The 14,187-nt window shown below is 44.2% G+C and overlaps 1 protein-coding gene across 2 annotated transcripts in view; it reads left to right on the top strand.

The window, feature by feature from the left end:
• The window catches only part of MICAL3 (microtubule associated monooxygenase, calponin and LIM domain containing 3), a 172,517-nt gene that overhangs the window by 107,567 nt on the left and 50,763 nt on the right, over positions 1–14,187 (top strand). Inside the window, exons 23-26 of one of the 2 annotated variants that reach the window (XM_060245797.1) lie at positions 6,674–6,766; positions 11,390–11,512; positions 11,799–11,861; positions 12,717–12,808. In XM_060245797.1, the coding sequence (XP_060101780.1) occupies positions 6,674–6,766; positions 11,390–11,512; positions 11,799–11,861; positions 12,717–12,808 (371 nt within the window). Of the gene's footprint in view, positions 1–3,307; positions 3,371–6,673; positions 6,767–11,389; positions 11,513–11,798; positions 11,862–12,716; positions 12,809–14,187 lie in introns of both variants that reach the window. The other variant, XM_060245796.1, reaches the window with a different exon arrangement.

Below are 14,187 nucleotides of genomic sequence, written 5' to 3'. Positions count from 1 at the left end.
GTGGTGTGCAAGTAGAATACAGAGATCACGGAGATAGGATTTGTGTATAAACAGCGAAGAAGATTTTATTTATTTACAGGTTGCTTACAAGGAATGGATCGGCAGCACAGATCTCCAGGTAGTCAGAAACCTGACTGAGGCACATAAATGTAATCTAGTCATGGCTTCAGAGTGCAATTTTAAATTTTCTTCAGTGTTTTCAGGTACAAACAGACTTTTACTGGCTAGCCACTAGGTTGGAACCTCTCACATGGACAGGATAGAACCCATACCACCTTGCTCTTTCCCAAGAGTCAGACTGAATGGTATGAGGCCTGCTCATCACCAGAGACAGGTCTAACAACCAGGTATTCTGTCATCTCCCAGAGGCGGAGCTAAACCACTCTGCCACACTACTAGGCAGAAGCTGTCTTCTTAACCGTCTGCTCTCTTGTTGAGCCAGACCTAAAATTATCCCTGTCCTCTCACTGAGGCAGACCCAAATTATCTCCTTCTGTGCTTCCCTCCAGCTTCCTTCCTTCCTTCTGAAAGGTGGTTGAATATAGCAGTAGCATTACTCTAGGTTCAGCTGAGTGGCTGTTTTTCCCTTCAGGGACAGGACAGCTCCTGTCCGTCACACATACATCACCTGCTTTGGGATTTGAGAACTTCTCAGGCTGGGCACTGTCATCCTGGTGTGGGTTAGGAACAACAACAAACCTGAAAATTCCGACTCTGACTTCAAGGGGTGGTGAGAAATCACAGGCCCAGGATCACAATCCTAACATGTGTTTGTGTTCGTATGTCAGATATAATAGAAGACAGACTTCACCGACAACACCCATATGTAAGTTGCTGGGTGCTGTGGGAATTCTTCCAGTCTCCTTAGCCTGGAAGCAATGATCTAGACCAATGTTCCCTCTAAGCTGAGAGTGTGAGCTAGCTCAGTTTTTTAGCCACCAGCTCACACACTTTTGTCTCAGCTCAGGAAAAATGGCCCCAGAGCAAACTAAGTTATGTAGTAGCTCACAACTTTAATGCCAGTAGCTCACAGAGTTGAATTTTTGCTCACAAGACTCCACAGCTTAGAGGGAACATTGATCCAGACATGTGAATTCTCTTGCAATTGCCTTTGACCTTCTTACAGAGTAAGAGTGGTGGACTGATTGGGGCATTGGGGGCCCATCAGATACCCAAGTTTACCATCTTTTGGAGCTTATGCTAGCTAGGCCAGTCCAAGTTAATGATTCTGAGGGGCCTTCTAGAAAGTAATTTCTCTGCATAATAAATGACTTCTATTGCCGGCGATCCCAGAATCTTTGCTGCTTCAGGTGAAGAGAGATGCCATTTTCCTGGTATCCAACGAGCAATTTGTACTCATTTGGGGATGAGTGGAAATAATACCATCGGTCCTCCCTGACAGAAAATCTCCATCCTTTTGGGGTCCAGAGACCCATTAGTCTTCTCCTCAGAGCTTTTTTTGTAGCAGGAACTCCTTTGCATATTAGGCTACACACCCCTGATGTAGCCAATCCTCCTGGAGCTTATAGTAGGCCCTGTACTAAGAGCCTGTAAGCTTTTGCCTACAAAGGGGTGTGTGGCCTAATATGCAAAGTAGTTCCTGCTACAAAAAAAAAGCCCTGCTAATCATCTTGGCTAAATAGAAGACTAACACATACAACTACATGTGTTCTGCTGCTATTCTTGAATTGTTTGAATTGAACCCGTTTTAAATGTTAAAGTCAGATATGTGATTGTCGGTGTAAGAGAGGATACCTGTTCACTCTACAACTCTGCACTTCCCAGATGTCATGAAATGCTATTCCTAAATACGGTCTTCTGCATAATTAGCCCATTCCAGGATGGGGTTTTTTGGGGGGTGGGGGGTCTCATGTGGGCAATCTATCCTTCTGGCCATGCCCTTCAATTCTCAAGCTATATCTTCACAAATACATGTCCCTGCCCCTTTCAACACCCATTTCAATAGACTTTCTTCATGGTGAGCCTCTTGAAGACAAGGAAACAACAAGCTTGAGCCTCCCCCAATGTGAGCATGCTTGGTTGATCTGAAGTCGGTTGCCACAGCTAAGAAGGCCGTGCCTTAAGCATCTGAAGTTTTATTTCTCAGAAAAGACACATCCCTGGACTCAGTGCTCCCCCTTCCCTCCCCAGAGGAATCTCAGAGTTGGAGGTAGATTTGTATGGGAGTAGGTGTTTCTTTTAAGTTTTGCCTCTTTGACATGAGTTTAGCTTTCTAGTTTATGTTTCTTTCTGGTTTGTATCCTTTGAAGTTCTTCTTCTTAGCTTCTTGATTTTACTAAGCTGTGGGTTGGTCTTTTTTTCCATCTCCAGATTAATTAATTAATCTAATTGAGTAAGGTTTGGCCTTGTTCATGTTACACTATTAGGAGCAGGGCTTTTTTGTAGCAGAAACTCCTTTGCATATTAGGCCACACACCCCCTGATGTAGCCAGTCCTCCCAAGAGCTTACAGGGTTCTTCCTACATGGCCTACTGTGAGCTCTTGGAGGATTGGCTACATCAGGGGGGGTGTGGCCTAATATGCAAAGGAGTTTCTGCTACAAAAAAGCCGTGGTTAGTAGAGACAAGGCAAGAGTAAAACACCCCATTAAGTCAAGGTAAATTGTACACTGGCTTTGATCAGACTTATTGGGCATTGCCTGTGGTGGGCCAGGGAAGACCTTTTGGGCTGGAGGAGAGTGGAACTGATGGGTAAGATGGAACAGGAAATGGCAGCATAGAAGATGCAGGGAAGTAAGGAAGAAGAATCTGCAGCAGATGAGATGGCCGGGAGAGGAAGAGGGCTGAGTCTTGGGGACTGCGTGGCATCTCACACAGGTGCAGGGTAGATGAAGGGGAATAAAGGAGTCAGTTTGAGCAGTTAAGGGGCAAGTGGTGCAGTAGTGAAAGAGGCAATGATGGATTACTTTAGCAGAATAAAGCGAGGAAAGGACAAAAGAGGTTTGCATCATCAGAGCATGGACAGAGGTTTAACAGCTGACTGCAGGTGGGTAGTAAAGGCAGCCAGCAGTAGCAGATACATGGTGCCAAAAGCTCAATCTGTCATCTGCCTTTCTCTTCCCTTCTTTTTAAGGACCCTCTAATGTCTGATCTTTTCACCGGTTTGTTTCCTTTGTTCCTTTTTGGGAACTTCTCATGTCAGGTCTTCCCCCTGCCTTTCCCCCCTTTGTTCCTCCTCTCTTCTGGCGTATTGTACATTTCCTTCCGTGATGTTTCTGTTTTGAAATATTTATTTGCGTGCTCTCAAATTTATCATCCTTTTTATTTCATTTTATTTTTTAATTCAGCATCCGACCTACCCTCCGTACGCCACGAAGCGGTGCAGGCGTGGCTGCAAACGGTCCCAGGAGGTAGTTTTGGTGACGTTCCTCTTTACAGCTCACAAGTAACCCCGCCCGCCACTGCTGGCGCTGCCACCTTGTCCGCATTTTAGCGTCTCAACCGCTGGCCTCCCCTTTTAACAACCAAACTGTGCCTTTGTCGCTATTGCATGCTGGAGGGATTGGGGGTTAGGAGGGAAGGGAGCAGGCTGCATGTCTCCCTGAGATGGTCCATTCTTGCATGAATTGGATTTCCATCTTAACCAGGACCCAAGGAAAAGGATGTCCCATAAACTGTTTTCAGGGGATGCAGATGTTTGAGAACAGAAAGTAGGTGTTACCAGGGCTTTTTTTTGCATATTAGGCCACACCTCCCTGATGTAGTCAGTCCTACTGGAGCTTACAGCAGGCCCTGTACTAAGAGCCCTGTAAGCTGCTGGAGGATTGGCTACATCAGGAGTGTGTGGCCTAATATGCAAATGAGTTCCTGCTACAAAAAAGCCCTGGGTGTTACATTTCTGACTTAGGCAATTAGGACCTCTTTAAACATCACACACACAGTGTTACAGTACCACACATTAAAAAAAGGTTCCCGCACTGTTCAGCTCTATAAACAGCTGAGTATTTATTTTTTTTCATTTCTTTATATCCCACCCTCCCCGCCTAAGCAGACCCAGGGTGGCTTATGTATCAATAAAACTATTACATAAAACCAATTAAACAGGTATATGAACAGTGACACAGTAAAAACATTTGAAACAATAACGGGTGCTATATCAACAATTTTAAAGATGGTAATATATTTAATGATGGCAGAAACATACCTGTTTTATAATTTCAGCTATTTCATCCAGAAAAGGTAATTAGCGTTATCTCCCTATTGCAGATAAGGGTGAGGTTAAGGGGTATCAGCTTGCCCGAAGTCTCCTACTTAGCTTAGATTGGAACAGAGAATGTTCCGGTTCACAGCTGCTGCATTTTACCACAGAGTCCTTCCTTGCATGCACTATCCGTGGGCAGCAGCAGCGTGTGGTCCAGGCAACTGTGTGGAGCCTCTTAAAAATAGTACAACTGCTGGCACATGTTTGTACATGGGAAGCACCATATTTAAATGTCCAGAGGGCTGTGAGGTATTCTGGAATAGTCTCTCAACCCAAGGGGAAGGGAAGTCCTGGGTCTTACAAAACCAGTACTTCAGAGGGCCACACATGCTCCAATCAGATGTGGTTAAGTGGAATAAAAAAGCAATCTGAAGCATATTACAGTTTTAACATCTGAGAGAGATTAAGCTTGTCACTTGCCTTTGGCAAGCCATCCACTAGACAGATAGGGAGATGATTCCTTCTGAAGGATGATCCAGGTGGGCAGTTAAGTTGCACTTTTAAGACCAACAAACTTTTATTACATTCTGAATAACACTTTGTTGGTCTTAAAGGTGCAACTTGACTCCTTTGTCCTTCTGAAGGAATTTGCCATAGGGGAAAAATGCATGACCTGTAGCTCTCACAAACTGCACTGAAAATGTACACCACTCCCTGATCTCATTGGTTAACTGAGCCCCTCCACCAGGGGCATTACAGAATCCTCACCTTTATTCCAAGGCAAGAGGACAGAGCCCTTGCATGCTACGAAATGGAATTGGGTTTGCCCAGTAGAATAGCACAGGAGTAGGCATTAAACTACAGCTGAGTTTTGCATGAATCATAGTCAGTGCCTTTCTAAACCTTATTGCTTCTGACAGCTGAGCTTTCGAGATGGCTGCATCTCGCCTCCTCCAGTTGCGGCTGCTGACCCACCAGGACAAAATGTTGACACACCCTCCCCCGGTGGCTTCTGGTTCTAGTCGTTCCTAGCTCACAAAGTTTCCTTGTGGCAGCTTTTGTCCTTTGCCCTTCATCTTTAACTGCATAACATGTGCAAATGCCTACTTGTACAATACATGTGAATAGGTGCAAGTTATTTTTGTTGTTCTTCCCTACCCCCGAATATATCTTTGCACCAGTGTGTTGCTAAACTGCACGTCTCTTAAACTCATCCCTGAATTTGGGTGTCTTGTTCTTTGTGGTACGTTTTACAGGGTATTGCTGGAAAGTTGCATAGCAGCCCAAGGCAGAATTTCCCTGTTTTAGAGGACCTTTCAAAATGTTGCACTGCTTTAGCACTTGATGCCGGTTTTTTTACCTGAAATGCTACAAGTTCATTTCCTCTGACTGCTTGTATGCTTGGTTTGGATCAGGGCTTTTTTTGTAGCAGGAACTCCTTTGCATATTAGGCCACACACCCCTGATGTAGCCAATCCTGCAAAAGTTTACAGGGCTCTTCGTACAGGGCCTATTGTAAGCTCCAGGAGGACTGGCTACATCAGGTGTGTGTGGCCTAATATGCAAAGGAGTTCTTGCTACAAAAAAAGCCCTGATCTGGATATCTTCTGGAAACCATTGGCCAGAGACCACCTGTCTTTTGAAATGACTAAACAGCTGTACAGGACCAATTGGATTCAATAGAATTCATTTTGATTTATTAAAATATTTATGCCTACCTTTCCTCTTAGCTCAAGGTGGCAAAGACGACTTCTGCAGCAACAGATTTTTAATATGATGTTGAAGGCGATAAAACACTAGGAAGCCTTTTTAAAAACCGCACTTCATAAAGAAAAGTAAAATAAAATCATCGCTAATTTGAATCGAGAATCTGAGACTGTTTTCTGGCATCTAAGTTAATCAGTTTGAGTAGCTCTTTGCAAATTTTACCACTTATTTGTTTAGTGCATTTTAATCTCACCTGTCCTCCAAGGAGTTTGGGTGGCATACAGTATATGGTCCTTCCACCACCACCCCTCCATATTATCCTCACAAGAACCCTATATTAGTTGTTTGGGTGAAGAGAGAATGATTGGTCCAGGAAATTTCATAGCAAGCAGGGATTTGAACCTTGGTTTCCCTAGTCTTGCTTCCCTGCCTGAAGGGTTGTTGGGGTTTTTTGGAGGGGGGTTGTTCATTTGGGCACAGAATACTTTGAAGAATTTGAATCTAGCATTTTCCCAGGCATGTTAGCTTGCTAGATGCAGAGATTTTGTTTTTTTTTTAAATACGGTGGTTGCATTCCAACGATACAACCTTTGCCTCCAGTCTAAAGTGGTACGGTCCAACAATGAACAGGTGACTTTGCAGTTTCTCTAGCCTGACTGTCTTTCAGAAAGAGGCCATTAAGATTTAAAAAGAAGAAGAAAGAAAGAACGTCCCACTAGATTACAGTTTTGCCTGAGAACTTGAATCATCTGTTCTTTCCATGCACAACCTTTGTTTTAAAACCTGTGCCTCAACTGTGTTTCAGCACTGTGTGAAGAGAATGACTACGAGGATGAAGTGGGCACCGAGCCTGCTGAAGCCATTGAGGATGGGGACACGGGTGCAGAGCTGGAAGATGGTACGGAACCACTGATTCCCGGAGGGGGGAGGAGGGAACTGTCATTGCAGCAGCTGTCATTTAAAACCAAAGGGCATCACAGAAATTGCTGTATGTCATTGCAGCAAAATCAGTATCTTCTGTCTATCTCTGTCTCTTATCTCACCCTTTCTCCAAAGAGCTCAGGGAAGAGCACTCAGTTCTTCTCTCCTCCGTTTTACCCTCACAATAACTCTGTGAGGTAGGTTAGGCTTCAAGAGAAACTGGCCTGAGATGAACCAGTGAGCTTCACAGTGGAATGGGAGCTGAATTGGTTCTCCCAGCTGCTAGTCCAAAATTCTGACCACTGTGCTGCACTGGGCCCACCACAAAGGTTTTGGTTGTGCAAGGGCAAATACGCCAAAACAATAGAGCTTAACATGCATTGCTCTTTTAGCCCAAGGAAATTTGGGGAGCGGAAAACAGCATAGCGCAGTTGATTATAATCATGCCTGTCCTTTATTGGAATGAACAGAAATTCCTAAACAAAAAATATGAAGATACTATAGAGAGGGGCACAGAATTGCTTAATTGTTGGATGATATTGGCTTAAAGGTAGCCATGCGCTTGGTAACTGTTCAGAGTGTTTAAAACCAAAGGGCATCACAGAAATTGCTGTATGTCAAAGCAGGAAAAAGACAGGCCAGAATCAGGTAATCCCAGCTGGACAACCAGAAAATCCCAGCTGGTGGCTTCAGAGGGACCATATTCAAATTAAGCCAGACCTTGAGGTGTGCTCCAGAGAAATATTTGGCAGGGAGTAGCAATTGAGGAAAGTCCAATGCTGCAAAGAACAATACTTGATTGAAACGTGGAGTGTAAGATTTATGAATCAAGGTAAACTGGATGTGGTCAAACAAGAGATGGCAAGACTGAACATCAACATCTTGTGAATCAGTGAACTAAAATGGACAGGAATGGGCGAATTTAACTCCGAGGATCACTACATCTATTATTGTGGGCAAGAGTCCCATAGAAGAAATGGTATGCCCTTTATAGTTAACAAGAGAGTGTGGAAGGCAGTAATGACAGAATGATCTCGGACTGTATCCAAGGCAAACCATTCAGTATCACAGTAATCCAAGTCTATGCCCCAACCACTGACGCAGAAGAGGCTGAAGTGGACCAGTTCTGTGAAGAACTACAACACCTTCTATAACTAACACCAAAAAAAGATGTCCTCATCACAGGGGACTGGAATGCCAAAGTAGGAAATCAAAAGGTAAATGGAACAACTGACAAGTTTGACCTTGGAGAACAAAATGAAGCTGGGCAAAGGCTAATAGAGTTTTGTCAAGAAAACAAGCTGGTCATAGCAAACACCCTCTTCCAACAACCTAAAAGGTGACTCTACACATGGACATCACCTGATGGGCAACACAGAAACCAGACTGATTATATACTCTGTAGTATAAGATGGAGAAGTTCCTTACAGTCAGCAAAAACAAGACCTGGAGCTAACTGCGACTCAGATCATGAGCTACTCATTGCAAAATTCAGGCTTAAACTGAAGAAAACTTGGGAAGCCATTAGGCCATTCAGGTTTGACCTTGATCACATCCCTTATGAATATACAGTGGAGGTGAACAATAGATTTAAGGAACCAGAGTTGATAGACAGAGTGCCTGAAGAACCGTGGACAGAGGTTTGTGACATTGTACAGAAGGCAGAAATCAGCACCATCCCAAAGAAAAAGAAATGCAAGAAAGCAAAGTGGCTGTCTGATGAAACTTTACAAATAGCTGAGGAAAGAAGGAGAGTGAAAGGCAAAGGTGAAAAGGAAAGATTCACCCAACTGAATGCAGATGTCCAGAGAATAGCAAGGAGAGATAAGGAGGCCTTCCTGAAGGAACAATGCAAAGCAATAGAGGAAAATAATAGAATGGAAAGGACAAGAGATCTCTTCAAGAAATTAAGGGAATGTTTAGTGCAAAGATGGCCATGATAAAGGACAAAAACGGTAGGGACCTAACAGAAGCAGAAGAGATTAGGAAGAGGTGGCAAGAAGAATTACACAAGAAGGATCTCAATGTTCTTGACAACTATGACAATGAAATCGCTGACCTTGAACCAGACATCCTGGAGTGTGAAGTCAAATGGGCCTTAGAAAGCATTACTAACAACAGAGAAAGCGGAGATGACGGTATTCCCGTTGAGCCATTCAAAGTCCTAAAAGATTATGCTGTTAAAGTGATGCACACATTATGTCAGCAAATTTGGAAAACGCAACAGTGGCCACAGCATTGGAAAAGGTCAGTTTATATTCCAATCCCAAAGAAGGGTAATGCCAAGGAATGTTCAAACTACTGCACTATTGCACCCATTTCACATGCCAGCAAGGTCTTGTTAAAGATCCTACAAGCTAGGTTTCAGTGGTATGTAGACTGGGAACTACCAGAAGTTCAAGCTGGGTTTCGGAGAGGTAGAGGAACTAGAGATCAAATTGCCAACATTCGCTGGATTATGGAGAAAGCACGGGAGTATCAGAAAAACATCTATTTCTGCTTTATTGACTATGCTAAAGCCTTTGATTGTGTGGATCACAACAAACTGTGGTAAGTCCTTAAGGAGATGGGAGTACCAGCCCACCTTACATGTCTCCTGAGAAACCTGTATAAGGGTCAAGAAGCAACCATCAGAACAGGATATGGAACAACCGATCAGTTTAGAATAGGAAAAGGAATTTGACAAGGATGTATATTGTCACCCTGCTTATTTAATTTATATGCAGAGCACATCATGCGGAATGCTGGCCTGGATGAAGCACAAGTCGGAATTAAAATTGCCAGGAAAAACATCAACCACCTCAGATAAGCAGATGACACCATTCTAATGGCAGAAAGTGAGGAGGATCTAAAAAGCCTCTTGTTGAGGGTGAAAGAGGAGAGCACAAAAGTAGGCTTGAAACTCAACATCAAAAAAACTAAGATAATGGCATCTGGCCCCATCACACCTTGGCAAATAGAAGGGGAAGACATGGAAGTAGTGGCAGACTTCACATTTCTGGGATCCAAGATCACTGCAGATGGTGACTGTAGCCATGAAATTAAAAGACGTTTGCTCCTTGGGAGGATAGCTATGGTGAACCTAGGCAGTATAATAAAAAGTAGAGACATCACCCTGCCAACAAAAGTCCGTATAGTCAAAGCGATGGTATTCCCAGTAGTAATGTATGGCTGTGAGAGCTGGACCATAAGGAAGGCTGAGCACAGAAGAATAGATGCTTTTGAGATATGGTGCTGGAGAAGACTCTTGAGAGTCCCTTGGACAGCAAGAAGATCAAATCAGTCAGTCCTAAGGGAAATCAACCCAGACTGTTTCCTGGAAGGTCAGATGCTGAAGCTCAAATACTTTGGCCACCAAATAAGAAGGGAGCACTCACTGGAGAAGATCCTGATGCTGGGAAAGACAGAAGCCAAAAGAAGAAGGGGATGACAAAAGATGAGATGGCTGGACAGAGTTACTGATGTAACTATCATGAATTTGAGCGGGCTTCAGAGGACGGTGGAAGACAGGAGGGTCTGGTTTGACTTTGTGTATGGGGTCGCAAAGAGTCAGACTCGACTGTGCGACTGAACAACAAAAGCAATTGAGCTGAACGATTTTATGTCAAATCTGTAGGCTGCCAAAGCAAACAAAAGAAACCTTATAATGTATTTAACTAGCTAACAGAGTAAAAGAAAGTAAAAGACTGGTTGGAGTAGTTGCTGTTATTACTCATAATTTTAAAAAATGTGCCCATGAGAGCATTCTATCAGGTACAGGATCTTCAATTTCCCCTGCAACACATAGAAAAATGCCGATTATCTGGAATCTTGAATAGTATTTTCCCTCTAACACCAAAGTCATGCCCTGAAATGGAAAACAAGGAGAGAGAGGTTTCAGAACAGAGTGCAGAAACTGTTAAAATAACTGCTAAACTACCTTGTGTTGAGGGTGCAAGTCCTTGGTTAATGAACAGTCTTAAGGAAGGGCTGCTTTAAAGATGGGTTGAAATGTGGCAGGTCATGCCTCATCCACTTGGTGTGTTGGTCTTACAGCAAAATCCAATTGTCTCTTTCTTCACGCGCCTCTCTTTGGGTTGGCAATGTGAAATCAGTTTGCCTGGAGAAAATGGCCACTTTGAGAGGTGGATCTCCCTTTGGGGAGGGACAGTGGCTCAGTGGTAGAGCATCTGCTTGGTAAGCAGAAGGTCCCAGGTTCAATCCCTGGCATCTCCAACTAAAAAGGGTCCAGGCAAATAGGTGTGAAAAACCTCAGCTTGAAACCCTGGAGAGCCACTGCCAATCTGAGTAGACAGTACTGACTTCGATGGACCGAGGGTCTGATTCAGTATAAGGCAGCTTCATATGTTCATATGATCTATGCCTTTTTACTCTATTGAAGTCTCTCCCTTCCCCAACCCCACCCTCCTCAGGCTCCACCCCCAAAATTTCCAGGTATTTCCCAACTCAGAGTTGGGAACCCTAACCAGAGAGCCACTCCAGTTTTTGGCTCTGTGACACAGAATGTTGGAGTGGATGGGCCATTGGGCTGATCCAACATGGCTTCTCTTATGTTCTTTCTTTCTTTCCTTCCTGTATGGCATCGATTACTGGGTATCAGATGACATCCCATCTGATGCGGAAGCAGAGTGCCGCCTGCGTCAAGAAGAGGCGGAAGAACCAGAGTTGAAAGTTTCTGACACTGTGGAGGCAGAAGCCGCCGTCCCTTCTACTGCGATGGAAGGTAAGAAAAATATCATTGTCGTGATAGAGCTCTTCTAAAGTTGGAGGCCTGCAGTCCGTTTTGAGTGGTCTGTACTTTTAGGCTCCTCTCCATCTGCAACAAACGCCAGTGCATTGTTGCTAGTACTTGGTGGAGTAAATCCATAGCCCAGTTTGCTTTTGGGGAAGATGATGCTTTGGAGGGGATGCACATAGGAAAAGGTCACATCCGATTGTGGAGCATGCAGGTTCTCCCCAGACATACAATGCTCAGTGCTCCCTTGGGATTTCAGCATCTTTACTTCCAGATTTTCCAACAGCTGCAAAGGAGGAGAAAGAACCGAAACACCGCTGGAGTTTCTCCCCCCTTGGTTAGTGCAATCTGAACAGCAGTAAACCTTGCTTGGATAGTAGGATTTTGTACAGGGGGGCAAGCTGCAGTTGTGCTCGAGGTTTGGGATCTTCCATGCCTGAAATTCCTGTATGGCAGCTGTTTTCTCTGGCCCTTTGCCTTTGCTTCTGTTTTGAGAGGATGCTGTAAATCGTAGCTGCCTTGGCTTGGAACTCCCGCTGCAGCTTCATATGTTCATATGTTCCCGCTGCAGCTTCTTTAGTGTTTGTGTGTGCTTAAATCTTCCCTGCTTGCTGAGGAAACACAAGTGAAGGGGGGAAGCCTCTGGAGAGGAGCAGTGAAGGGGGGCAGAGCTGGACGCAGTTTTCCTCTGGGGCATCCTCCTGTCCTGGTAGAATTTCTGCTAGTGGAAGAACACAGATTTTTGGCAGGGCTTTTTTTGCAGCAGAAACCCTTTTTTTGCAGCAGAAACCCTTTTTTTGCAGCGTATTAGGCCACACACCCCTGATGTAGCCAATCCTGCAAGAGCTTACAGGGCTCTTCGTACAGGGCCTATTGTAAGCTCCAGGAGGATTGGCTACATCAGGGAGGTGTGGCCTAGTAAGCAAAGGAGTTCCTGCTACAAAAGCAGCCCTGCAGATTGGTGATTTCACCTGCTTTCCCTTCTTCACCATGTCCCATGGCTTTTCTTTTCTTTTTTCCTCACTGGGGGTGAGTGGTCTCTGGCAGGGCCTTTTTATGGTGACAGAGGGTTGCTGTAGCCAGGGAAGGTTCATCTCCATGGCTGCCTTGTGCTCACAGTTTGTCTGAGCCAAGCATCTGCATGCCATGTGGACTTTAAAGGTGGTAATAATGGCCTTGTGTTCTCCTTCAGATCCTTGCAAACCTTGCCTACCAGTCGCTTCACCCTGCGAAAAGGCTGTTCCAGTCTCTCCAGTTCTTAACCATGAGGAAGAACCTAAAGAGGCAAGTTTTTAAAAATCTTTATAGAAAAAAATATGTATTTGGTCAAGCTGAGCTTTGTTAAAAGAGCATCTTGACACCAAACAAATAAAAAGGGTAAGTGGACCATAATTGTTTTGCTTTGAGAAAGGTCAAACTGTCTTGCTTTTAGCAAATCTGAATAAGACAATGCCCATAGAAGCCTGTGTTTAATTGGCAGCAGCAATGAATCTTTCAAAATGAACATTTTTCCGGTGGATTTTTTTCCACTGATTTTTTTTTCCCTGTGGGAGTATTTCCATCTCATGTCTTTGTATGTGAGGGTGTTATATAGAATTGGTGAGCTCTGAAAGTAAAACTGCACATTAGTTTGCCAGGCTAGCATTTTCAGAACCGGTGTAAGAAAATCTTGTATCAGGACTAACCCCAGATGGATCATGAGAGACTGATAATATATTTTAAAAAATTATCTGACTCATTCTGCCTTGTTCATCACATCAACAGTGTGTTAAAACACAAAGACTGCCTTTCTGGTTGTGTTACCAACTGATTTAAATGATTTCTGAGAGTACCTCAGAATTTACCTCCCTGGCTCTCAAGATGTTTCTCTTCAAAAAAATGTTCCGATTGTGGTGCCAAAATGGCCCAGAACGATCAACATTCTTTGTGTTTGTCGTGTCTGGGAGAGGGACACATTACTTCCACTGGAGCTGCCTATAAGCGCCTGACTCCCACGGCTCATGAGGAGAGGGCTACTCACCTGGTTTTGTGGGGCAACCTTAGAAGCTTATCAAGAGTAGAGTATATCAAGAGAAGACTATTAAGGTCCAGCTTTATCTTCCTGTAGTCAATCATTCAATCTCTTTGTTACTCGAGTCTTCTTCCAGGGGTTCAGGGCAGTATACATGATTCCCCCTTTCATTTTATCATCACAAGAACCGTATGAGATTGAATAGAGTTTGTGTGACAGGCCCAAGGTCATGTAGCAAGCTTTATGGCTGAGTGGGTGTTTGAGCCAAAATCTCCCCTTTCATAGTCCAACTCTCCTAACTACTGCACCCACTCTGAAGGACACATACACTGCCGTGGATAATACTCCCACTTCGAAACAGGACAACTGAGGCCAGTAGCTCAGTAGAATTGAGGGTGCAACCTAGGACATCCAGCAGAATCTTCTGCAACATGCTGAGGTCTTGTGGCAAACATGGAGGAGTTCAGGGGGCTTTTTTGTAGCAAGAACTCCTTTTCATATTAGGCCACACACCCCTGATGTAATCAATCCTCCTGGAGCTTACAGTAGGCCCTGTACTAAGAGCCCTGTAAGCTCCAAGAGGATTGGCTACATCAGGGGTGTATGGCCTAATATGCAAATGAGTTCCTGCTACAAAAAAAGCCCTGTAGGA

The sequence above is a fragment of the Heteronotia binoei genome, chromosome 8 (genome assembly GCF_032191835.1).
Source record: "Heteronotia binoei isolate CCM8104 ecotype False Entrance Well chromosome 8, APGP_CSIRO_Hbin_v1, whole genome shotgun sequence".
NCBI lineage: Eukaryota > Metazoa > Chordata > Lepidosauria > Squamata > Gekkonidae > Heteronotia > Heteronotia binoei.
This window is presented reverse-complemented; position numbering and strand designations above follow the sequence as displayed.